Consider the following 27,469-nt stretch of genomic DNA (forward strand, 5'->3'; position numbering starts at 1 on the left):
TTAGCCACAGCTCAGTGACAGCCAAACAACATGTGACTGCATGCCAGAACAACAGGCCATTTCTGTCCCACACTTCAGTTGCCTCTATGCTCTTCAGATTGTATTATTACACTCTGTCTGTCTGTTTGTTTGTGTGCGTGTGAAAGAGGGTCTTGTCAGAGACCTGAAAAGTTCCCACAAACATTTTCCCAAATATAGAAATCTGACAAGGTAGAAATTGTTTTGATTTAATAAACCAGACATAAAGCCTACTCCATTCTCACATGACAATTATATTAAGGTATAAAGCTGACTGTTTTGGCAAGCAACATTTCCACAGTAGTGTGTGCTGGATCTCTCTCTCTCTCTCTCTTCTTCAGTGAATTACAGCAGAAGTTGATTATTCCCTGTTGTTTTTTTCCCAACATATATTCTGCTATTCAATGTGGAAGTTCTGTGAAAGGTGACTAGAATTTCTAATCTGACCAAACCAGCTTCAAGGTTTTTTAAAGGGAATTTTGAATCATTCCGAATCTTGAACATTAATTACAATTTGTTCACGTGTGGCAGTTATCATGCCATAGCAATCCTATTATTCTTTCACTTTTCTGTACTTCAAAGGTAGAAAACCCAGACCCCTTAGTAGTTAAACCCAGATCCCAATGAAATTGTATAAGAAAGTATGTGTGCAAGATTGCAGTCCACATTAGGCAGTGTTATGCTGCCCCTAGAGGTATAATACAGAATTGACTGCCGAACAGGAATGACAGGGATGTCCAGTATTTTTTTTTCAATAGCAGCTAACTGTATTCTGCTCCTTAGGGATTGGTCTTTGACCAATCAGACATACCTGCTCTAGGCACACTGGACAAATTATGGTATTTTCCCACGGCAGGAAAATGGTAGCTAATATCACAAGCCCTTGGTTGTTGTAAATATGATAAGGAAAATCTAGCAAATAAAGCATTAACCTTTTCAACAGGTAGACAAATGCTGTCAAACCAGAAATAGTTGCTCTGGGTGTGTACAATCCATTACTCCCAGCTAGTCAACCGTGTTAGGCTACTACTCCTCAGGGTACTCATTTCATTCACCTGAATGCATAAGCAAGTTTTCTTGGAACGTTTTTGAATATACCACTAGGCTAGTCTGGACCTGCACATAAATAGCCATGGAAGGTCTGATCAAGACAGGCTACTAAAGCCATTGGGCAAGATCGCAGTTGAGTTCTGACCTCTAATTGCTCTCATACAAGCACACTAGAATCCTGACAATGACCCTTTAAGAAACAACGCCATTAGTTATGATGTATCAGTAAACATGCAGCTCTACTTAATGTACAATGCTATATGTGAACTAACTTATTATAATGTATCAGTATTACAATGAGGATTTTGGATTGCATAATTAAGCACACGTACTGTATTTACAACTATCCTTGATATTATAGTACTGCTAGATAGTACACTCGTGCTGTATATTTGCTTTTCAACACAAGTCATTTTTCATTGGCTGTTTCACTTCTCATCCATCTGTTCTCTGGAAAAGCCGCTTGGCTGCTCCTCCTGGATGGGGTAATGAGATGGTGTCATAATGGAAGTCTGGAAGAAGGGGTGAAGTGTCGAAGGGCTACCGAGAGCTATTTGTTGTTTGGAGCCATTCTTTAACCTGAAATGAAGAAAACTTGTAAGAAAACATGGAGATGCCAAGAGTCCACTAGTCTCTCGTGACTGCCTTAAAGGTGAAGTTTCTCCTGGATTTATTTTCGGGGAAGAAACCATCTAATATCAAGTTATAAAATCCTGAACAATCCCTTTTAAAATTCAAATGTAGGTGATTTGGTTCTGGGTGCTGATATGAGTTCTCCATCAGTGACAGAATAGGAGTAAAGGAAAGAACACACAACAAACGGCCAAGAGTCCAGTTATGGATTATTAGTAGGGGAAACCTACCAGTGTTATTCTGTCACTGCCACCATTGCACAGTTCTCTTTACTCTCCGAAGCTATAGCTAAGTACTCCGCCCTGAGAGACAGAGACCGAGAGAGAGAAGGTGAGGAATAAGAGAGGGGGGCCGTTAGAAAGTAGCAGTTTTAGCTAGGAAATTACATGGCAAGAAAATAGTATTTTCAGAGGAAGATTGAGGAAAAAGTGTGTGCTCTTGTGCGAAGGTGTCTGCGATGAATTGGAGCTGTGTGTTTGTGTCTACTCACGCGCTCTCTCTCAATGCTTCCTCGCCTTGTGCTGATATCTTCCTGTAGCAGTAAATCATCTCTACCACCAGCCATACCTGCAGCCCAATGATGGTGACATACATCATCACCTCAGACAAGATGGACGCTATCCCCCTGGTCACTAGAGAATGAGAGGACGGGTTAAGAAAGAGTCCGCCTTGGGCTTAATGAATTATTAATTAGTTAGAAGCTATTTCAAAGAAAATGTACAGGCTTCTGAATGTCTGATGCCTCCTGGAAAACATGATGGTACAATTATCCCCAGACATCCACAAGGGTTCAGTGTTTCACTGTGAATGGCCCAGTTTTTCAAGGTCAACATTAATCTCAAGTTAAACTGGTGGAATGACCTCAAGTAGTAAGTGAGCTGACTAAGCTTGCTGCCAAACCCAACATTCTAGAGACACAGTATCAACCTTTTGTGGAAGCCTTTAAAATATTACTTAGGATTATGAAAGCTATTTAGCTCTTGGAAGTCTTTGACCTCTCCTCTCTTTAGGAGAAAAATCATTCATCCAAATGCAGGTCCATTAAAGCAGTACAGTAGGTCTCTATGTATGTATGTACACTACCGTTCAAAGTTTGGGGTCACTTAGAAATGTCCTTGTTTTTGAAAGAAGCTTTTTTTTTGTCCATTAAAATAACATCAAATTGATCAGAAATACAGTGTAGACATTGCTAATGTTGTAAAAAAAAATACATTTTATTTAACCTGGTTAGCTAATTGAGAACAACTGCGATCTGGCCAAGATAAAGTAAAGCACATAAACAACAACAACACAGAGTTACACATGGAATAAACAAGCGTACAGTCAGTAACACATAGAAAAAAGAAAGTCTATATACAGTGTGTGCAAATGGCGTGAGGAGTTAAGGCAATAAATAGGCCATAGTAGCAAAGTAATTACAATTTAGCAAATGAACACTGGAGTGATAGATGAGCAGATGGTGATGTGCAAGTAGAAATACTGGTCTGCAAAAGAGCAGAAAAGCAAATAAAAACAATATGGGGATGAGGTAGGTAGATTGGATGGGCTATTTACAGATGGGCTATGTACAGCTGCAGCAATCGGTTAGCTGCTCAGATAGCTGATGTTTAAAGTTGGTAAGAGAAATATAAGTCTACAGCTTCAGCGATTTTTGTAGCTGGAAACGGCTGATTTTTAATGGAATATCTACATAGGCGTACAGGGGCCCATTATCAGCAACCATCACTCCTGTGTTCCAATGGCACGTTGTGTTAGCTAATCCAAGTTTATCGTTTTAAAAGGCTAATTGATGATTAGAAAAACCTTTTGCAATTATGTTAGCACAGCTGAAAACTGTTGTGCTGAATTAAAGAAGCAATAAAACTGGCCTTTAGACTAGTTGATTATCTGGAGCATCAGCATTTGTGGGTTCGATTACAGGCTCAAAATGGCCAAAAACAAAGACCTTTCTTCTGAAACTCGTCAGTCTATTCTTGTTCTGAGGAATGAAGGCTGTTCCATGCGAGAAATTGACAAGAAACTGAAAATCTTGTGTACTACTTCCTTCACAGAACAGCACAAACTGGCCCTAACCAGAATAGAAAGAGGAGTGGGAGGCCCCGGTGCACAACTGAGCAAGAGGACAAGTACATTAGAGTGTCTAGTTTGAGAAACACGCCATCTGTCAAGCGTGGTGGAGGCAATATGATGGTCTGGGGGTGCTTTGGTGGTGGTAAAGTGGGCAATTTGTACAGGGTAAAAGGGATCTTGAAGAAGGAAGGCTATCACTCCATTTTGCAATGCCATGCCATACCTTGTGGATGGTGATTAATTGGAGCAAAGCACAGCTCCAACTATGCAAGAACTGTTTAGGGAAGAAGCAGTCAGCTGGTATTCTGTCTGTATTGGAGTGGCCAGCACAGTCATCGGATCTCAACCCATTGAGCTGTTGTGGGAGCAGCATGACCGTATGGTACGTAAGAAGTGCCCATCAAGCCAATCCAATTTGTGGGAGGTGCTTCAGAGAGCATGGGGTGAAATCTCTTCAGATTACCTCAACAAATTGACAACTAGAATGCCAAAGGTCTGCAAGGCTGTAATTGCTGCAAATGAAGGATTCTTTGACGAAAGAAAAGTTTGAAGGACACAATTATTATTTCATTTAAAAACCATTATTTATAACCTTGTCAGCGTCTTGACTATATTTCCTATTCATTTTGCAAATCATTTCATGTCTGTTTTCATGGGAAACAATAATTTCTAAGTGACCCCAAACTTTTGAATGGTAATGTATGTATGTATGTATGTATGTATGTATGTATGTATGTATGTACAGTGCTTCAGAAAGTTTTCATACTCCCTGACTTATTCCACATTTAGTTTTGTTACAGCCTGAATTCAAAATGGGATAAAAACAAATGTATTGCCCGTCGACACAATACACCATAATGACAAAGTGAAATCTTGTTTTTAGAAATGTTAGCAAATTTATTGAAAATGAAATACAGAAATATCTCATTTACAGAAGTATTCACACCACTGAGTCAATACACGTTAGAATCACCTTTAGAATCATGTTAGAATCACCTCATTACAGCTACATTACAGTCTTTCTGGGTAAGTCTCTAAAAGCTTTGCACACATGGATTCTACAATTTCCCATTATTTGTCAAATTCTTCAAGCTGTCAAGTTGGTTGTTGAGCATTGCTAGACAGCCATTTTCAAGTCTTGCCATAGATTTTAAAGCCAATTTAAGTCAAAAATTAAACTAAGCCACACAGGAATATTCAATGACGTCTTGGTAAGTAACTATATTTGGCCTTGTGTATTAGGTTATTGCTGAATAGGGAATTCTGTTGGAAAGCAGATTGAACCAGGGTTTCCTCCAGGATTTTGCCTGTGCTGAGCTCTATTACGTTTCTATTTATCCTAAAAAAAAAAATCCTAGTCCTTGCCGAGAATAATCATACCCATAACATGATGCAGCCACCACCATGCTTGAAAATATGAAGAGTGGTACTCAGTGATGTGTTGTGTTGGATTTGCCCCAAACATAACACTTTGTATTCAGGACATTGAGTTCATTCCTTTGCCACATTTATTTTGCAGTTTTACTTTAGTGCCTTGTTGCAAACAGGATGCATGTTTTGGAATATGTTTTATTCTGTACAGGCTTCCTTCTTTTCACTCTGACATTTAGGTTAGTATTGTGGAGTAACTACAATGTTGTTGATCCATTCTCAGTTTTCTCCTATCACAGCCTTTAACTAACTGTTTTAAAGTCACCATTGGCCTCATGGTGAAATCCCTGAGTGGGTTCCTTCCTCTCTGGAAACTATGTTATTAAGGACACCTGTATCTGTGTAGTGACTGGGTGCATTGATACACCATCCAAGGTGTAATTAATAGCTTCACCATGCTCAAAGGGATATTCAATGTCTGCTTTTTTTAGTTTAATAGGTGCCCTTCTTTGCGAGGCATTGGAAAACCATCCTAGTCTCTGTGGTTGAATCTGTGTGTGAAATTCACTGCTTGACCGAGGGACCTTACAATTATCTGTATGTGTGGCGTACAGAGATGTGGTAGTTATTCAAAAATCATGCTAAACACTATTCTTGCACACAGAATGAGTCCATGAAACGTATTATGTGACTTGCTAAGCAAATGTTTACTGAACTTATTTAGGCTTGCCATAGAAAAGGGGTTGAATACTTATTGACTCAATACATTTCAGCTTTCATTTTTAATTCATTTGTAGACATTTTTTAAAACATGATTCCATTTTCACATTATGGGGTATTGTGTGTAGGCCAGTGACAAAAACATTTTGGAAAAATTCAAAGGGTGTGAAAACATTCTGAAGGCACTGTATCTGTCTCTGTATGTACATGTCTACTGTCTGTCTTTCTTGATACAGTATCTACTTAATGGCCAGCTGTCATTGACAGTGATGTGTTGGACAATCATTGGCGTGGCTGTGGCTGAGCCTTTGGATTGGGAGATATGAGCGTTAATGACAGCTGTGACCGCTTCTGTGACAGGGCTACTACTACTAACCATCCATCAACAGCTGTATAGATAATGAGCTGTAGGACTGTTTCCTGTTCGTCCCTCTGTCATGTGTCCTTGATTTTGATATCAATGCTTCCATTTTGAAACATGGTCCAATCTACCATGGGCTATCGAACCCTGACCCTAAATCAAAATCATATAACCCATGCATAACCCATCATCTGCTCTGACAATACTGCAATTTTTGTCAATTCAGGCATGGACATCGAGTGTTTGTCCTCTCTCATCCTCTCTTCTAACCTTCCTTCCTTCCTTCCCTCCCTCCCTCCCTCCCTCTACCCCACCCCACCCCCTTCCCCAGCACCCTCTCTCCCCTCCATCTCTTCCCCCTCCCCATGCAGGGTGTAAGTAAGCCTATGTCATGGCACTACTTTCACGAGGGTGATCTTAGTGTACTATTTCCCTCTCTTCCACCCTCCCCTCCTCTCTCCCTCTCCCCTATCCCAAGAGGAGGGTGCGTTTCTACTATACTGTTTGTGTGTGTGTGTTCGTTTGCATGTGTTCGTTTGTGTCTAGACCTAAGCTTAAGCCTGTGAACCTTAAAGCCAAAGCCTTACGTCTTGGCACCACGTTGAGCTGGACGATCTTGGTGGCGTTGGTGTGGAACTCGTAGGAGGTGAAGGTGAGGGTGCGGTTGAAGATGCAGCGGTAGGTGCCCGTGTCGTTCCACGTCACGTTCAGGATGTAGATGGAGCCGTCCTGCAGGTCCTTGGTCTTCTTGCTGCCGTTCCAGTCCAGACGCTCGTAGAAGCGCTCGTCCGGAATGTCGCTCATTAGGTCCTCGTAGCTGTAGATCTATTGGAAAACACAATGGGGGAAAGTGAGACATACGAGCTTGCAAACTAATATGCTGTTAACTGGAGCATATCAGTTAGGATTGGCCTTGTGGTTAGAGCGTATGCCCTGAGATTGGAAGGTAGGCCGTTTGAACCTTGGTTGTCTCATACCAAAGACTGTTAAAACATTAAGGAGATGTATTGGGGAAAGGCCTTGCGATAGACTAACATCCTGTCCAGGGGTGTACTTGTACATCAAGCTGCCTCACGCTACAGAAACAGGAGATAGGATCCTGCTATTCTGGCTTGGACAAGATTACTTAGTTTTTATTCTGGCTATATGAGTTTGGTGAGCCAACACACTCATCCTGGGCAGATCATATTAGGATATTATAATTTTTACATTACTGGATGAAATCTGTGCAGCACTTTTGTCAAAGCACCAATGTTCTGCATCAACAAGGGCTCATATCTCTTGACTAAGTGCTCAATCAGGCACTTTGGTTCTGTTATGATTTGATTATGGAGTGATTTCAAAAAAGGGTGAAGTGATTTCTAAAGCAGTTTGGTTATTACAGTATAAGCAGTGGTGGAAAAAGTACCCAATTGTCATACTTGAGTAAAAGTAAAGATACATTAAGAGAAAATAACTCAAGTGAAAGTTACCCATTAAAATCCTACTTGAGTGAAAGTCTCAAAGTATTTGCTTTTAAATATACTTTATCAAGAGGCAATGTAATTGCTATAAATATAATAATAATTATAATAATAATTTAAATTATAATAATAATTCCTTATATTAAAGCAATGTGTTTCGTGAGTCCACCAGATCAGAGGCATTAGGGATGCCCAGGAATGTTCTCTTGATAAGTGTGTGTGAATTGGACCATTTTCCTGTCCTGCTAAGCATTCAAAATGTAACGAGTACATTTGGGTGTCAGGGAAAATGAATGGAGTAAAAAAAAAATCCAAGTACTTTTGCATCAATTTAAGTATAATTTGCAGTGTTTTTCCTGATACAGCATGCATGTCTATAACATCATGCATGTGTATAACAATTATTGCTATCAATAAGAGATGGTTTTAGTTTTCCTCGGTGTCAGATGTAAACATACACACGTTTCCCTACAAGGAAGGAGTGTGTTCCAACATCAATACAGGGCGGCCATTAGCCGTTAAATCGCTCCAGCACATAAACGCATACATGAGGAGAGAGATCCCATCAGGAAGTGGTGGAGGCAGGCTCTGACTAATACAGCCTCAACAAGGGCTCCTGCTGGGAGTGGCCGCAGCCAGTTGCCTGGTTTGACACTGCAATATTTGGAAACTGTGAAACAAAAGTTTGGATGTTAAGGGGTGAATCCTTTTTAGACCAGTGTGCATATTTAAAACAATCTCTTATTGACAGCATTGCATGATTTACATGGCTGTGATGCTCTTTCATGATACATGATAGCGCCCATTTCACTGGAGAAAAGACTACTTGTTCTGCTGACATAGAAATTGCCTACTGAATGTATACACGCTTGTTTTGATTGATGTGTTTAGTCTTTTTACTGAATAAGTTAAAATGATCTATCTTGATGTGTCTCCATTGTGCAGCACCCCTTGGTGTGATGACTTGGTAGTCATTGTGTTCAGTGGGGCTCTCCCATTCATGAATTGCTTATGACACCTCGTTTCACAATCCAAATTGAAACTAAAAGACCTGCCTTTGTTGCTGATACAACAGACAAGTCAACCTGCTTGGCTACCTCATTGACCCCTCATGGGGTCGATCCCCACAGAATGAATGGGGACACTTTTTAAACTCTGCTGGGAGGGATCACTTATTGTGCACTTGCACACTCCCTGTCATGGATTTAACAGCGGTGGAAACTCCCTCTAGCCAATGTTAACACCAATCCAATCCTTTAAAATCCATGTCGGTGAGTGCGCAAGTGCAAAGTTGAATGATAAAAATAATTTATTACATTTCTATAGCGGTTTTCATAAAAATCAAAGCGCTTCAAAAGCAAAAAACAAACAAGCAATACATCATGAGTAGCCTAGCTATAGTTAGTTAGGTCAAGCAATACATCATGAGTAGCCTAGCTATAGTTAGTTAGGTCAAGCAATACATCATGAGTAGCCTAGCTATAGTTAGCTAGGTCAAGCAATACATCATGAGTAGCCTAGCTATAGTTAGTTAGGTCAAGCAATACATAATGACTAGTCAAGCTATAGTTAGTTAGGTCAACCAATAGAGGCAAAGTGTGGAGAATCTAAGGTGTGTCTCAACAATATCTATTTTCTCCTGAAGTGTGCACTCATTCACTACTTCCCACAGATCTAAAATCACTGGATTGGTGCAGTCATGGGCTAGTGGGAGTACCATATTTCTTCTACCAGTCATTTCCTATCAAATCAGTGAAGAAAAGTGAACAGGTGCACATTTTGCGAGGAGAGATAATTGGGATATAACCCGCTACTGTCCCTATGGGCCCGAAGATCCGTGTCTACTCACTTTTGTGAACTCGCTCTCTCCTTTGGGCATGAAGGACCATTCAACAGTGGCCTCGGCGGGCACCTCGCCCCTCATCTTACAGGAGATACAGCCCAGCTTAAAGCCTTCATTGACCACTGCGTCAGTGTCAGAGTCCACCTCCACACACGCTCCATGGCATAGAGTCGCTGAGGAGAGATATGTACAACATATCTGTACAACACAAGTACAACAAACATACAGTTGGCCATGGATATTTGGTGCTAGCCATGGATATTTGTCTCCACGGCCCACTGGGTGAATCAACGTTGTTTCCACGTCATTTCAATGAAATGATTTTGACCCAACGTGGAATAGACGTTGAATTGACGTCTGTGCCCAGTGGGAGTGCACACCTCTTTTACAGTGGTCACATCTGTGCAGCACGATAATTTGATCACTATAAACGGTTGGTCAATATAGCCACGTTCACTAAAAATGGAGTGCAGTGTACGAGTAAATCTGAAGTAGGCCTGAGAGCCATAATGGGTGTTGACCCTTGTTCATTGATCAATGGCTTGAGAACAGGCTGACACAAGGCCAACGCTCTAGTGATATTGTCTCAATACATTGCAGGCAAACTGTCTCCTAATGCTTGTCAATTGAATTGGCAGATAATATGACAATGATATGGAAATGACATAATTCAGAGTTTTTGTTTTGCGTGCTTGCTGCTATCGCTCATAGCATGCTTGTCTTATTTTCTTTTTTTATTTCCACTCATAATTCCGATATACGTTTTGTTGTCGTTTTGGTAGATTGTGTTGTTTTTTTCAGATTCATATAGTCGATTGACGAATTAGCTAAAAAAGCTACAATGGCTAAGGGTGACCTGGATATAGAAATTGAGGGGAAATAAACAGATTGCAGTGAGCGACGCTAGTCTCCTTGCAGCCTGCCTGCGAGGTATATATAAGTAAGCTATTTGCATATATAGATGCATAAGTCTATATATGCCATCATGTCACATACTGTACATCGGCAGAGAGCAACACACCTGTAACTGCAAGTGTTTCTTTCTCACACTGCACCCTGCAGTTTCCACAAAGGCATCTGAACCTGCATCGCTCTCAACCAATGTTCTCGTGCTATTTTCAGCTTTGACCTCTGGCGATGCTTTTTTGTTCAACCGTAATGAGATGAAGGGGACAGGATACACATTGCACAGGTGGTCAGATGGAAAGTGACTTGAAAATAAACCAATACATAGTTTGGTTGAATTTCATAGTCACCATTCATAATATACTACCTGATATGCACCAATGTGAGAACTCTCTGATAGAAATATTGCAACACTGAATACTTATACAGATGAAGACAGAGAGAGAGAGAATACTGCAGAGAAAGAGGAAGAAACAGAGGGAGGGAGGGAAGGAAGGGAGGAAAGAGAGAGAGAGTTAACACAGCCGTTTCCAGGAGAGGCAGAGGAGGGGACAGGCGTAATGCTTGCTGATTCACTGCAGAGAGAGGGGGAGGAGGAGAGAAAGTTAACATCACAATAGTTTCATCACATCAGCTACTTCCACATGGGGGGTGGGGGGGGATCGGGAGACAGCCCATGCAGACAGACATGTAGAAAGGGGACAGAGATGGCTGGTTTTGACTGCTCAGAAAGGAAAAGACCCGGAAGGAACACAGACATGAGGACACAACACTGTCACATTTCACACTACCAACATATCATCCAGCAAATGAGAGAGTTGGAAGGGGGTTGGGGGAGGTCGCAAGACAGGAGATAATGCTGATGCACCATTGCCGCAAGACAGCAGAGGAAGGAGAGAGAGAGGGAGAGTGGTGAAAACTGACACAGTGCAGTGTAATTATAGAGTACACAAACAGTAGCAGGCCGTTGTTTGAAGAGAGGAGAGGAGAGAGGCACAGTGGGGAGGAGTGGATGCTGCTGCCGGCTGTTCATAGCAGAGACAGCGAGAGGAACAGAACATGCAGAGTGTGTAGACTCATCCAAACAAAGTGCAGACTCAGCGACCTATCATCAACCTTCTGCAAACTCATTTCCGGTAATGTGACAGACACAGAGCACAATATCCAAATCCGTTGCGTAATCTGTTGACGGTTGGGCAGAGATTCGCCTTATGCAACTAATATTCCAGAAACTGCAGATTAGATTAGGAGAGGAGGCAGTGTGGGGGATTAGCCTTTGATATCAATTTACTGAATGCCCTCAGTCTGAATGCAACAATACAAAATGGTGAGTTATAGTTCAGTCCCTGAAAAGGCCGTCTATCTGTCAGTCCCTACAGACTGATGTTGGTAAGACAACTGTTAGGAACGGAAGGGATTGCAAGAGGATGGATGGTCATTCTCTGAGCCAGAGAAGAGATAGATAGAGGGAAAAAGCAGAGAGAAAGTATAAAAGAGACTGATCAACAGAAGAGTGAAGGAGGGAGAGAGAGAAATAGAGAGAATGAAAGAGGAATCTATAGAGCGAAGGAAAGAGAGAGAGAGAGAGAGAGAGAGAGAGAAGGGAAGCAGATCACGTCAGTTTCCATGACAAGGTTACCACCCATTCACAGTGGAGATGCACACACACACCCTCGACCTGGGGAAATAGCAAACATCCACGACATGTCCCTGGACACTAACCAAGAAAGAAACTTTCCATAGTAGCAAATACGTGTAATGTACTGTTTGTCACATTCATTTTCTCAGAGGACTGGACACATCTAGACCAGCGTCGCATTTGAGGTTGCAAGAATTCTTGGATCTGTGTTGAAAATGGCCTATTGACACCCCCTACGATTTTTCAATATTTGAATTAGAATCTCCAGGGAAGGAGTTGTGTCCATAGTACTGTACATTGAAGTGTGGTCTGGGGACTTGTTTGGGGAAAGAGAGCGAACACACACACACACATCAGGAAATCACTTTGGAGCACTATCCTCCCTCCTCATTGGTCTCCCTGACTCCAGGCCCAATACACTGGCTGTTTGTGTGTGGAGGTGTTTGTGTGTGTGAACTGCTTCAACCTGAGGCTGAACTGCTTTGACTCATGGGCAGACCCAGAGAGAGAGAGAGAGAGAGGGAAAGAGGGAGGGAGAGAAGCCACCATGTCCCCTCTTACGGAGGACCCCGCATCAGTGGTGCCTGCCTGTCTAGACTGACAAGGAACAGAACGCCAAGCGAGAGTAGAGGATCTATGACCAACAGTCAGTTTATCTATCAAATGTATGGCTACCACTGCAGGTGACCCTGGGCATGTGTTTGTCTTGGGTTGTTTCTCTTGTCTCGTCTATTGTTGTAATTAGATCGAAACAAATATTTTAGTTCAATCCAAAAATAAAGGCTATGCATACTTTTCTTACATTTAATGGAAAACTTCTTTAATGTTTTTTAGAGTACTGTTTTATCAGTGAGTACATAACAGGTACAAACTTTCTGCCATTATAGTAGCTACAGTCAAGTAAAACATACTTAAGAACGTGCAAAGAGCTTATAAAAACACTCCATTCACTGTGTGTGTGTGTGTGTGTGTGTGCAATTAGAACATTTGGTCATGGTCCAGATTAGTGGATTAGATTAAACAGATAGATTACACCTTTCATCAAATTTACAGATTTGAATAATATATTTCATTTTGAGGCTATTCTGAACACATAGGAGAAGCTTGAACCAGATCACAACTACAAGGATTTGAATGATCTAAACAGTGCAATGGCTGCTGCATTTCCATTTACAGTCCTCATTCCCAAGATGCTAGCACACACAACTTGAGCCCATCAATCAGGAAAGCCTTTGGGAGGGCTATTTGAAATGGGCAAGTGAAGAAATTATGGTAATCTTAATTGAAGATATGGACTATTGAATTGATCTCATCTCCAAAGTGCTTGAGAGTTTGGAGAGGCTTGCCACTTCCAGTATGGCATTAACATTGACCTCGTCCTCTAGAAATTCCTGCTCGTACATTTGACAGGCTATGGGTCTATGGGCCTGTGCTGGTCACTCTAACAATGAGGATGGTCACTCTAACAGCGAGGATGGTCACTCTAACAGCGAGGATGGTCACTCTAACAGCGAGGATTCCTCAAGGCTGCCATTCTTTAGTTTTGATATGTCTTTATGTTTTACACTCTTGTCAACAGCAAGGACAAGCGAGGCAGGTAGTATGCAGTTTAGTCATATCGGGGAAAAACTGAGATCGGCCCATTTTGGTCTTCTTGTCTCACCATCTACTTGTCTCAATCACCTGCTTGTCCAACTCTCATCTACCTGTCTCACTCTTATCTACTTGTCTCACTCTCATCTACTGTATTTGAAGACCAGGCTTCTTTGAGGATTCTGTCTGTCCTTATCATCACCCATTGTCTGTCCTCTCTCATTTCCTCTCCCTGAATGGGTACAGATGTGCACAGCACGCCAGACCCTGTCTCTCTTTGGGCTGCCCTCACTTGGCCCGGCCGGTCCAGCAGACAGACAGGCTGCTTTATTTACCCGTTGCAGAAGTGCTGTTGCATAACGCTCATACCTCCACCCCAACCTCTCTCTCTCTCTCTCTCTCTCTCTCTCTCGCTCTTTCTCCCTCTACCTTTTCTCCAAAACTATTTTTTGTTAGCATGGTCTCATTGTCCTCCATCACTCTACAGCTCTCTTTGTGCAGAAACTCTCCATTCTCTCCAACCCTCCATTATTTTGATGCACTGACATCATTTTAGGAGATTTGGCTGTAGTTCTGCCAGCGAGGGTAAACTGTGTGTCCTACAGATGGTAGCGTGAGGGCCGCGGTACTGCTAACGGGGGCAGGTTTAGATGGGGACATGGTGGGCACACTGTGTGTCCTACATTTGGGACAACGAGTGGTGGTAGCGGTTGTTTCGTTTACAGGGGCAGGGTTAGAGGGGGACAGAGGATGGCTGGGGGAGATAAGCTCTCCCTAAATCCCCCATTTAAGGAAATGCTTCCTTTATTGTATTCAGAGTCTCAGCATAATCAAAGCATGCCACACGGAAGCATAAGCAAAACCGCACAGCACGTACTTATACATAGGTACATATACTGTATACATATCTACAGAATATACTGTACACTCATAGATCTGACCATGCATCAGCAAACATTCTCTCTGATTTGTGCTTTCACCACCACTCTGTAATAGTAAGGGCCACGTGTGCATACTTGCCTGACGACTCTGACTTCGTCCCGCTGCTCTATGTTCACTACATGTTTCAGTCTGACTACTATCACTGAAGTCGTTTGTGGTGACGTCAAAATGAAGGGTGTTGTACAAAACAAAGTCATCAGCGATTGGATCATCTCTAACCAATCAGAGTAACAAAGCCAATGACGAATTTTCCAAATGCTGCCATCGGTTTCTGGGACCAATCAGAATGGTAAGAATTTGTTAGCGTTCTAGAAATCGTCTGGGAGGTACTCAGATCCAGTCTAATTGCGGAGAAGAAACTAACGTTCGTGGGCGTGGAGTAGCGTTTGGCCGGAGCAAGAAGTTTGGGTAGCCAGACAATGTGTGTACATCCATTCAAATAGAAACCTGCAGGTTTTTCACATAGGGCTGGGATCATGAACTAGATTCCGCATGGTGACATTTTTTTTCTTCAGCAAATGGTCAGGGGGCCGGAACATTATTACAAATCATTTGTAGACTGCAAATTGACTGCAAGAAGCCCAAACAGATACACTACATGAACAAAAGTATGTGGACACCTTATTGTATGCTGTAGCGTTAAGTTTTCCCTCCACTGGAACTAAGGAGCCTAGCCCGAACCATAAAAACAGCCCCAGACCATTATTCTTCATCCACCAAACTTTACAGTTGGCAGTGTGCATTGGGGCAGGTAGCGTTCTCCTGGCATCTGCCAAACCCAGATTCATCTGTCGGGCTGACAGATGGAAATGCGTGATTCATTACTCCAGAGAATGCGTTTCCACTGCTCCAGAGTCCAATGGCGATGAACTTTACACCACTCCAGCAACGCAACGCTTGGCATTGCGCATATTAATCTTGTTTGCAGCTGCTCGGCCATGGAAACCCATTTCATGAAGCTTCTGACGAACAGTTATTGTGCTGACATTGCTTCCAGAGGCAGTTTGGAACTCTGTAGTTGCAACCGAGGACAGACTAATTTTACATTCTTCACAATATAATCCAGGATGGCGTAGCAGTCGGACGTGTGTTTTTGTCTTGTATATATTGTTGTTTTTTTCGTATATTTTTCGTATATATTTTAATCTCACTTTCCATCTACAGACTGAATATACTCTCCTGCAACCCGCCTCACCCAATGTGGTACAGATCTGCTATTTTTATACTTTAGAACCGGAACCCCCTTCAAAAGCTAGCCAGCTAACTAGCTACTAGCTAGTAGTCAGATAGCCACTGCTAGCGGTCCTCACCGTTAACTCGGACATCAGCCAGCCTCAACCCGGTCAATTCCTGCCAGTCTGTACAGTGCGATGTCAACCCAGAGCATACTGGACTGCTTTTTCCCTGCCACATCTCCGGATTCCTACCGCAAGCTCTGAACCTTTACACCAGATCATCGCAGCTAGCTAGCTGCTATCTGAGTGCCTACTCCTGGCTAACGTCTTTGTCCCGAAGCAAGCACCAGTTAGCCTGGAGCTAACCTGGAGCTAGGCCCATCTTCCGGCTAGCCAAAGAGGTCCACCAGCCAATTCTTGGGCTACAATACCTCTTTTGCCAATTGGCCTGGACCCTTTACTGCCGACACGGAGCCCCGCCGATCCATCATGACTGGTCTGCTGATGTAACTGTCCAAGGTGGTTTCAACAGGCTCTTCCTTTGCGACGTCACCGGATGCCCATCTAGCTGTCTGAATCGCCATGCATCCAGCTCGCCTAGCGTAGCAGCGACTACGGAATTGGCTCCCTGACTCCTCTATTGCTACTCATTGAACCCTATGAGCACTCGGCTACACATGCCTCTCCCTAATGTCAATACGCCTTGTCTATTGCTGTTTCGGTTAGTGATTATTGTCTTATTTCACTGTAGAACCCCTAGCCCTGCCCAATAGTCCTTAGATAGCCCTTTTGTTCCACCCCCCACACATGCGGTGACCTCACCTGGCTTAACTGGTGCCTCTAGAGACAAAACCTCTCTCATCGTCACTCAATGCCTAGGTTTATCTCCACTGTACTCACATCCTACCATACCCTTGTCTGTACATTATGCCTTGAATCTATTCTTCCGTGCCCAGAGATCTGCTCCTTTTACTCTCTGTTACCAATGCACTAGATGACCAGTTCTTATAGCCTTTAGCCGTACCCTTAACCTACTCCTCCTCTATTCCTATAGTGATGTAGAGGTTAACCCAGGCCCTGCAGCCCCCAGCACCATTCCCATTCCCCAGGCGCTCTCATTTGTTGACTTCTGTAACCGTAAAAGCCTTGGTTTCATGCATGTTAACATTAGAAGGCTCCTCCCTAAGTTTGTTTTATTCACTGCTTTAGCACACTCCACCAACCCTGATGTACTAGCCATGTCTGAATCGTGGCTTAGGAAGGCCATGAAAAATCCTGAAATTTCCATCTCTAACTATAACATCTTCCGACAAGATAGAACTGCCAAAGGGGGAGTAGTTGCAATCTACTGCAGAGATAGCCTGCAGAGTTCTGTCATACTATCCAGGTCTGTGCCCAAACAATTCGAGCCTCTAATTTTAAAAATCCACCTTTCCAGAAACAAGTCTCTCACCGTTGCCGCTTGTTATAGACCCCCTTCAGCCCCCAGCTGTGACCTGGACACTATATGTGAATTGATTTCCCCCCCATCTATCTTCAGAGTTCGTACTGTTAGGTGACCTAAACTGGGATATGCTTAACCTCTTGAGTGTAGGGGGCAGTATTTTGATGTTTGGATGAAAAACGTACCCAAATGAAACTGCCTATTTCTCAGGCCCAGAATCTAGAATATGCACATACATCAGATTAGGATAGAAAACACTCTAAAGTTTCCAAAACTGTCAAAATATTGTCTGTGAGTATGACAGAACTGATATTGCAGGCAAAAACCTGAGGAAAATATCAACCAGATTCCTTTTCCTATTGCTTCCGCATGGTGTGAACAGTCTTTAGACATAGTTTCAGGCTTTTATTCTGAAAAATGAGTGAGAAAGATCACATCTCGTCATTGGTTGGCTGGGTGCCAGCAGAGTTTTGCATGTGTGAGCAGCTTGGAGCAGACATTTTCTCTCTCACTCCAATTGAAAAAGCTACGGTCTGGTTGAAATATTATTGATTATTTATTGTAAAAACCTGAGGATTGATTATAAAAACGTTTGACATGTTTCTACAAACTTTACGGATACTATTGGATTTCGGAACATAACGCGCCAACCAAATGGAAGTTTTTGGATTTTAAAATAATCTTTATGGAACAAAAGGAACATTTATTGTGTAACTGGGAGTCTCGTAAGTGCAAACATCCAAAGATCATCAAAGGTAAGCGATTCATTTTATTGCTTTTCTGACTTTCGTGACCAATCTACTTTGCTGCTAGCTGTTTGTAATGTTTTGTCTACTGAGAGCTATCCTTACATAAACGCTTGGATAGCTTTCGCCGAAAAGCTTTTTTGAAATCTGACACGCCAGGTGGATTAACAATAAGCTAAGCTTTGTTTTGCTATATTGCACTTGTGATTTCATGAAAATTAAATATTTTTAGTAATTTCATTTGAATTTGGCGCTCTGCAATTCGCTAACGGGATTGGTGCGCCAAGAAGTTAACACCCCGGCCATCCTACAATCTAAGCTAGATGCCCTCAATCTCACACAAATTATTAAGGAACCTACCAGGTACAACCCTAAATCTGTAACCATGGGCACCATCTTAGATATCACCCTGACCAACTTGCCCTCTAAATACACTTCTACTGTCTTCAACCAGGATCTCAGCGATCACTGCCTCATTGCTTGCGTGCGTGATGGGTCCGCGGTCAAACGACCTCCCCTCATCACTGTCAAACGCTCCCTAAAACACTTCAGCGAGCAGGCCTTTCTAATGGACCTGACCCGGGTATCCTGGAAGGATATTTACCTCATGCCGTCAGTAGAGGATGCCTGGTTGCTCTTTAAAAGTGCTTTCCTCACTATCTTAAATAAGCATGCCCCATTCAAAAAATGTAGAACTAAGAACAGATATAGCCCTTGGTTCACCCCAGACTTGACAGCCCTTGACCAGCACAAAAACATCCTGTGGCGTTCTGCAATAGCATCGAATAGCCCCCGCGATATGCAACTTTTCAGGGAAGTCAGGAACCAATATACTCAGTCAGTTAGGAAAGCTAAGGCTAGCTTTTTCAAACAAAAATGTGCATCCTGTAGTTCCAAAATGTTTTGGGACACAGTAAAGTTAATGGAGAATAAAAGCACCTCCTCCCAGCTGCCCACTGCACAGAGGCTAGGAAACACTGTCACCACCAATAAATCTACGATAATCGATCATTTCAATAAACATTTTTCTACGGCTGGCCATGCTTTCCACCTGGCTACCCCTACCCCGGCCAACAGCTCAGCAACCCCTGCAGCAACTAGTAAAACTAAATGCATGCTCTTCAATCAATTGTTTCCTGCACCCGCCCGCCCGACTAGCATCACTACTCTGGACGGTTCTGACTTAGGTATTTGTAGTTGTCCACATATTCTAAGTGTCTGGTTAGACTGTAAACTCTCCTTCCAGACTCACATCAAGCATCTCCAATCCAAAATTAAATCTAGAATTTGCTTCCTATTTTGCAACAAAGCCTCCTTCACTCATGCTGCCAAACATACCCTCGTAAAACTGACTATCCTACCGATAATTGACTTCCGCGATGTAATTTACAAAATAGCCTCCAACACTCTACTCAGCAAACTGGATGTAGTCTATCACAGTGCCATCAGTTTTGTCACCAAAGCCCCATATACTACCCTCCACTGCAACCTGTGTGCTCTCGTTGGCTGGCCCTCACTACATATTCATCGCCAAACCCACTGGCTCCAGATCATCTATACGTCTTCGCTAGGTAAAGCCCCGCCTTATCTCAGCTCACTGGTCACCACAGCAACTAGTAAAACTAAATGCATGCTCTTCAATCAATTGTTTCCTGCACCCGCCCGCCCGACTAGCATCACTACTCTGGACGGTTCTGACTTAGGTATTTGTAGTTGTCCACATATTCTAAGTGTCTGGTTAGACTGTAAACTCTCCTTCCAGACTCACATCAAGCATCTCCAATCCAAAATTAAATCTAGAATTTGCTTCCTATTTTGCAACAAAGCCTCCTTCACTCATGCTGCCAAACATACCCTCGTAAAACTGACTATCCTACCGATAATTGACTTCCGCGATGTAATTTACAAAATAGCCTCCAACACTCTACTCAGCAAACTGGATGTAGTCTATCACAGTGCCATCAGTTTTGTCACCAAAGCCCCATATACTACCCTCCACTGCAACCTGTGTGCTCTCGTTGGCTGGCCCTCACTACATATTCATCGCCAAACCCACTGGCTCCAGATCATCTATACGTCTTCGCTAGGTAAAGCCCCGCCTTATCTCAGCTCACTGGTCACCATAGCAACACCCACCCGTAGCACGCGCTCCAGCAGGTATATTTCACTGGTCATACCCAAAGCCAACACTTCATTTGGCCACCTTTCCTTCCAGTTCTTTGCTGCCAATGACTGGAACAAATTCCAAAAATCACTGAAGCTGGAGTCTATATCTCCTTCTCTAACTTTAAGCATCAGCTGTCAGAGCAGCTTACCGATCACTGTACCTGTACACAGCCAATCTGTAAATAGCACACCCAACTACCTCATCCCCATATTGTTATTTATCCTCTTGCTCTTTTGCACCTCAGTATCTCTACTTGCACATCATCATCTGCACATCTATCACTGCAGTGTTAATGATAAATTGTAATTATTTTGCCTCTATGGGCTATTTATTGCCTTACCTCCCTACTCTTCTACATTTGCACACATCGTACATAGATTTTTTTCTATTGTGTTTTTGACTGTACGTTTGTTTATGTCTAACTCTGTGTTGTTGTTTTTGTCGCACTGCTCTGCTTTATCTTGGCCAGGTCGCAGTTGTAAATGAGAACTTGTTCTCAACTGGCCTACCTGGTTAAATAAATGTGAAATAAATAAATAAAACTCTTCAGCACTCGGCAGGCCTGTTCTGTGAGCTTGTGTGGCCTACCACTTCGCAGCTGAGCCATTGTTGCTCCTAGACGTTTCCACTTCACAATAACACCACTTACAGTTGACCGGGGCAGCTCTAGCAGGGCACAAATTTGATGAACTGACTTTTTGGAAAGGTGGCATCCTATGACGGTGCCACACGGAAAGTCACAGAGCTCGTCAGTAAGGCCATTCTACTGACAATGTTTGTCTATGGAGATTGCATGGCGGTGTACTCGATTTTATACACCTGTCAGCAACGGGTGTAGCTGAAATAGCCGAATACACAAAGAATACACAAATGTGAAGGGGTGTCCACATACTTTTGTATATACAGTGTATAATATTTGACTAAAACATAATCATTTCAAACCATACTTACATTTTTATACAATCACATGTTTCCATATTTCTAGCACACAATGACTACATAAAGCTTATGACTCTACAAGTGGGTCGGATGCATTTGCAGTTTGTTTTGGCTGTGTTTCTGATTATGTTGTGTCCAATAGAAAGCTATGGTAAATAATGTATTGTGTCATTATGTCTATTATGCGTGGGAACAGATTTCCAAAATTAACATCACTTGGAGCTGATTTCCTGGGATTTTATGGTCGTTTATGTCCAACAATGAACCAGTTTGGGAAACATGACATAGGGGGTCAGTTTGGTCATTTTGGCATATTTATAACATATTTTATTGGGGAGAGATGGATGACTCTGTTCCACAGTTCCACACAGGTACAGGTGTGTATGAATTGCACCATAGGGGACATTCTCCAAATTACCAACTGGGGCATTAGCATTGTAAACCAGGACCTTATTCTCCAAGAGCATTTTTCTATACCTTGCCTCCTGCATTGCCTAATGAGGTTGTAATGGCTACTACAGTGCCGTGAAAATGTATTTGCCCCCTTTCTGATTTAATACGGAATGTTATCAGATCTTCAACCAAAACCTAATATTAGATAAAGGGAACCTGACTTCACAAATAACAACAAAAAAATATATATTTATTCCATTTATTTAATGAACAAACTTATGCAACACCCAATTCCCCTTTGTGAACAAGTAATTGCCCCCTTACACTTGATAACTGGTCGTGACAACCCTTAGCTGCAATGACTGCAACCAAATGCTTCCTGTAGTTGTTGATCAGTCTCTCACATCGCTGTGGAGGAATTTTGACACACTCTTGCACGGAGAGCTGCTGTAACTCAGCGACATGTGTGGGTTTTCAAGTATGAACTGCTCGTTTCAAGTCCTGCCACAACATCTCAATTGGGATTAGGTCTGGACTTTGACCAGGCCATCCCAAAACTTAAAAAGTGTTGCTTTTGAACCATTTTCATGTAGACCTGATTGTGTGTTGTGGATCATTGTCTTGCTGCATGACCCAGCTGTGGTTCAGCTTCAGCTCACGGGTGGATGGCGTGACATTCTCCTGTAGATTCTCTGATACAGAGCAGAATTCATTAAGAGATTGAGAAACAGCTTCTATCCCAAGGCCATCAGACTGCTAAACAGCAATCACTAATTCAGAGAGGCTGCTGCCTACATTGAGACACGATCACTGGACACTGATCACATGTATATACTGTATTGAGACCCAATCACTGGACACTTTAATAAATGGATCACTAGTCACTTTAAACAATGCCATTTTAATAATGTTTTCATATCTTACATTACTCATATCACATGTATATACTGTATTTTATACCATCTACTGCACCTTACCTATGCCGCTCGGCCATCGCTCATCCATATATTTATATGTACATATTCTCCTTCATCCCTTTAGATTTAGATTGTGTGTATTAGGTAGTTGTTGGGGAATTGTTAGATTACTTGTTAGATTTGTGTGTATTAGGTAGTTGTCGGGAATTGTTAGATTAGATATTACTGCACTGTTGGAACTAGAAGCACAAGCATTTCACTACACTCACATTAACATCTGCTAACCATCAAACTACCACCACCATGCTTGACCGTTGGTATGAGGTTCTTACTGTGGACTGCAGTACGGGACTCATCTCATACATGACCCAGCTGTGCTTCAGCTTCAACTATAGGAAGCATTGGATTGATGTCATTGCATCTAAAGGTGGCACAACCACTTATTATTGAGTGTAAGGGGGCAAATACTTTTTCAAACAGGGGCATTGGGTGTTGCATAACTTTGTTTATGAAATAAATGAAATATGTCATTGTTGTGTTATTTGTTCACTCAGGTTCGCTTTATCCTTTATCTAATATTAGGTTAGGTTGAAGATCTGATAGCATTCAAGTATCAAAAATATGCAAAAGGAGAGAACATTTGAAAGGGGGCAAATACTTTTTCACAGCACTGTCCATGTAATATGGATTCAGAGTGCATTATGTACATTTGTGCATACTGTAATATATTTAATGTATGCAAACCATAGTGAAGTACACCTCACAGCACAGTCCATTCTATTTTCCATGATGCTAAGTGGGTAGACACAGTGGGCTTGTGTGACCGATTAAGCAACAATAAGTACAGGTAATAATCTACACTGTGCTAGACTGTTCCATGCTGCCGCTACTGAGTCCTCAATTTTAACTCCAACGCATGGCCTCATCTCATCTCGTTATTCGCTCTGAAAACAAGAGCAGCTGGTTTAGGCTTTTAGTGAGCAATCCGACAAAATGAGGGAACACTCCCACCCACGCATGCACACACAGAAGTACACACTGGTCTTGTTCATTGCAGTTAATGGGAAGGAACACTTGGTTAAACAGTGCAAAGGACATTCAATATACTGTATCTCTATTATTTAACAATCAGTGTAACAACAGCAGTCAGAGTCCCTGTAACTAAGGCTAAACCAACAAAAGATTCACACACCCTTCTCCTCTCAAAAGCTGATCATGCACACAGTACTGGGCCCCTATGCTTATTGGCCCCTATAAGAGCAGACAAAGAGTGAAGACTGGACTGTGGCTGTGACAACCACCCAATGCCCACTCACCTTGCAGAGCCCACAGCGCCAGCGGGACCAGCAGCAGCTGAACTGCAAACATCCTGACGGAGGGAAGGGAGACGGCTCTCACCGATGCCAACCGACAAGCACTCTCACACTCTCACACACACCACAAACACCACAGACAGGGAAAGACAAAGAAAGACTGGAGGTCTCCGTCTATTAGCAGCTACTCCAAGTAAAGGTGCTCCCACAGCAAAAACCTCTGGGTCTTCAAAATGTCTTCACTCTCTCACTCCAGTGAGGATTAGTAAAAAAAAACTCAAGGGAAAAATATCAAAACACAACCGGAGCGTCTCAACCAGTCTGGGGGAGGAGATCTGAGGCAGGACCTCTTCTGGTGAGATGCAGCTCACAGTCAGAGAACATTTTTTGTCCTCCTCTTCAGCTGGTGCTCGGCCTAGGGGGTGTCCCTGTGTGGGGGGGGAGTGGGACGAGTGGCCAGGTGAGGTGGATGTCAGCTCTAGGCTGCGTCCTTGTCAGTGCCCCTTCAGCGTCAGGAATAAGCAGCCTCCTCCTTACCTTTACCGGCCTCCGTTCTAAATCAGACTGGTGCCTGTCCAGCTGATAGTCTACAGAATTCACAGTCTCCACACAACCGTATTCAGTAACTAATGATGAAGAAATAATGCCCTGCGCCTTTGGTTTCAGTAACCCTGGCTGCTCGTTTAAAGCTTTTGTTCAACTATTTATAATCTGGACGCGTTGGTTGGCAATGTGACTGGGTGTGCACAGAAAAAAAAGCAACGTGGTAAATAGACTAGCAGCTGATATGATCAATGATTCTTTGTGGTGAGATTGTTCGGGAAGACATGTTGAGTTTAGGCTCAGAAAGTAGAAGACAACATTAGTGTGTCTGATAGAATTTGTGCATTTCACGGAAGACAGATAATTGTGCAATGAGTTTGAGAGATGCAATGCACCATTCAACATAAGAAAGTGTTATATTTGCAAAAATAAACATCATTCCACAACACTTATGATAATTGAGGTTTTTACTTGACATTTTTGTCATTTAGCAGATGCGCTTATCCAGAGGACTTACAGTAGGCCTTCTTAGTGCTTACATGTTTGTTCTTGTTCATACCAATACACTCCTGCATGGTAACACTGAACCCTTTTGGTCAGGATAACAGGTCATTCCATACACAACAATTAAGGTTGATTGTGGCCAAGAGGGCATGTAGAAATAACTTTACAATAGGCCTTATTGACCTATCTAGCGTTTTACCATTTGTTATTATAGCAGTGGTCATACACATACCCTGCAAAGCTACATTCCGGTATATTATTGGATATGACTATACAAAGCACAAAATTAATTAATCAAAATGCCTCATTAAAAACCGAATAAAATTCGTGACTTTCTCTGATTCTGGCCACTTCACATTTTAAAAAGATATGCTGCGCTTATGAGCAATATCTGTCGTTATGTACGGTACCCTCCTATTCCTTATTTTCTTTCCCCATGTGTTCCTCTTTAGATTATATTCTCCATTGCGTCTACTCCAAGGTTTTCGGACGACTGTTGCCTCCCAGGCAAGTCCGTGCGTTTGAGAGATCTGCTGCGGCGAGTAAAACGTGGCACAGAATTTTACAAATAAAAAGCGAAAAATCCCATTCTAGGCACTTTCAAATAATATCCACAGTAGGCCTACGAACAGGCTATTTTTCAACATAATTTGCTATTGAATAGGCGACCAGAGCGCCGAGGAGTCCGCGAAATTACATGGTCTTCGGAAGGCTGCAGCCTATTTAGGCTATATCACTCTTTGGGACCGGGAGCGCTAAGAGAGGTTGGGGAGTGAGGTGAATGGGAGGAGTAGTGTATTGCAGCAGTGGGATGGAGAGGGAGGATCGGAGAGGTATGTGGATGTTGTTGTGATGGCAACGATGATTTAATGTGCTGTTTTCATCCCATGCAAAATCCACGTGTGTTTCTCGAACATACTGTATAGGCCTATAGTAAATGTAAAATGGTCAAATCAGAGCCAATACGCCTATGAAACGACTCTGTAGCATTACTTGCTGACCAAACCGCGCAAATTGATTTGGTTTTACCCACACCAGATGCGATCAGGACACGCAGGTTGAAATATCAAAACAGACTCTGAAACAATTATATTAATTTGGGGACAGGCAAAAAGCATTAAACATTTATGTAACATACTGGCGAGCATTACATCATACATTTGCACATACATGTTATTCAATCATTGCACCCACACTGCTCTCATCAGCCGCTGCAAGTCCTCCCATCTCCTCATTGATTTTTTAGTAGCATGCCATCTCACCAGCCTCCGCTTTGGCTCCCCCTCATGTCCAGCTCACGCGGTAGGCGTTGCCGGCCTTCTAAACCTGGACCTGTCTCTGCCTTTCATCATGGAGGTGGACGCCTCCGAGGTTGAAGTAGGGGCTGTTCTCTCCCAACGCACTGGATCGCCAACTAAACTCCATCTACTCATGGAGCTGTCTCCCGCGGAGTGAAATTACGACGTGGGCGATCGTGAGTTGTTGGCCGTCAAGAAGGCGCTGAAAAAATGGGGGCACTGGCTGGAGGGTGCTAAACACCCTTTCCTTGTCTGGACGAACCACAGGAACTTGGAGTACATTCAAGCAGCAACGAGGCTGAACCCGCATCAGGCCAGGTGGGCCCTATTCTTCACCAGGTTTGACTTTACCCTCCTGGGATCTACTGGGATCAAAGAACGTTAAGGCCGATGCGTTGTCCCGGGTGCATGACACAGAGGATCGGAGGGAGAAAGTGACACCCGTTATTCCCCTCTCCCGCATTGTGGCTCCTGTCATGTGGACACGGACATCCGTCGAGCCCTGCGACAGGAGCCCTCACCTGCCCACTGTCCCAAGGGGCATATCTACTTGCCCTCTGATGTGCGGGACTGTCTCCTCACCTGGGGCCACACATCACCTGTGTCGGGGCACTCGGGTATAGCCCGGACTATCGACAGTCTCTCTGGTACTGGTGGCCCACCTTGGCCTGGGAAGTCCGGGTTTACGTCTCTTCCTGCTCCACCTGCGCACAGAGCAAGACACCTAGACAACTTCCCAATCGCAAACCCCACCCGCTGCCGGTTCCACAATGACCCTGGTCCCCATCTCTCCGTGGACTTTGTCACAGATCTTCCCCCTCAGAAGGACACACCACCATCCTGGTCGTTGTGGACCGGTTTTCCAAAGCCTGTCATTTGATTCTTCTGCCTGGCCTCCCTACGGTCCTGCAAACCACGGAGGCTCTCTTCTCTCACGTCTTCTGGCACTACGGGATCCCGGAGGACATCGTGTCTGACCGTGGTCCTCAGTTCACCTCCCATGTCTGGAAGGCCTTCATGGAATGACTGGGGGTCACGATCAGCCTCACCTCCGGGTACCGTCCCCAATCAAATGGGCAGGTGGAAAGGTTAAATCAGGAACTGGGTACGTACCTTCATAGTTACTGTCAGGACTGGTCGGTGGAGTGGGCTGCGTTTCTGCCAGCGTGTACTGGCACACCAGCCTTCGCTTTGGCTCCCCTTTCTGTCCAGCTCAGGCGTTCGGTGTTGCCGGCCTTCTAAACTAAGCAAAAAAAGAAACGTACTCTCACTGTCAACTGTGCTTATTTTCAGCAAACTTAACTTGTGTAAATATTTGTATGAACATAACAAGATTCAACAACTGATACATAAACTGAACAAGTTCCACAGACATGTGACTAACAGAAATGGAAGAATGTGTCCCTGAATAAATGGGGGTC

At 43.2% G+C, this 27,469-nt stretch overlaps 1 protein-coding gene across 2 annotated transcripts; it reads right to left on the reverse strand.

Annotated features, from left to right (window-relative positions):
* Positions 1 to 213: 213 nt before the first annotated feature.
* On the reverse strand, positions 214 to 25,507 carry LOC110488446 (sodium channel regulatory subunit beta-1). 2 transcript variants are annotated; one of them, XM_021560672.3, is made up of 6 exons: positions 23,707 to 25,507; positions 9,536 to 9,702; positions 6,811 to 7,048; positions 2,192 to 2,333; positions 1,932 to 2,003; positions 214 to 1,647 (listed from the first exon to the last, which is right to left on the reverse strand). In XM_021560672.3, exons 1-5 carry the CDS (start codon positions 23,756 to 23,758, stop codon positions 1,937 to 1,939), a joined length of 666 nt encoding a protein of 221 aa, XP_021416347.2. In that variant the 5' UTR covers positions 23,759 to 25,507; the 3' UTR covers positions 214 to 1,647; positions 1,932 to 1,936. The 2 variants fall into 2 exon arrangements, with proteins under 2 accessions (XP_021416347.2, XP_090054246.1); XM_090198120.1 differs by lacking the exon at positions 23,707 to 25,507 and adding an exon at positions 10,551 to 12,720.
* Between the last annotated feature and the right edge of the window lie 1,962 nt (positions 25,508 to 27,469).

This window comes from Oncorhynchus mykiss, chromosome 2 (assembly GCF_057628025.1).
Source record: "Oncorhynchus mykiss isolate SJ-2025 chromosome 2, ASM5762802v1, whole genome shotgun sequence".
Lineage (NCBI taxonomy): Eukaryota > Metazoa > Chordata > Actinopteri > Salmoniformes > Salmonidae > Oncorhynchus > Oncorhynchus mykiss.

Coding starts and splice junctions, on each gene's coding strand:
- LOC110488446 (XM_021560672.3), bottom strand. CDS start 23,758: ATGTTTGCAGTTCAGCTGCTGCTGGTCCCGCTGGCGCTGTGGGCTCTG. Junction 9,703..23,706: donor GGCGCTGTGGGCTCTGCAAG/GTGAGTGGGCAT, acceptor ATCTCTCCTCAG/CGACTCTATGCCATGGAGCG. Junction 2,334..6,810: donor GCTCAACGTGGTGCCAAGAC/GTAAGGCTTTGG, acceptor CTCATTCTCTAG/TGACCAGGGGGATAGCGTCC.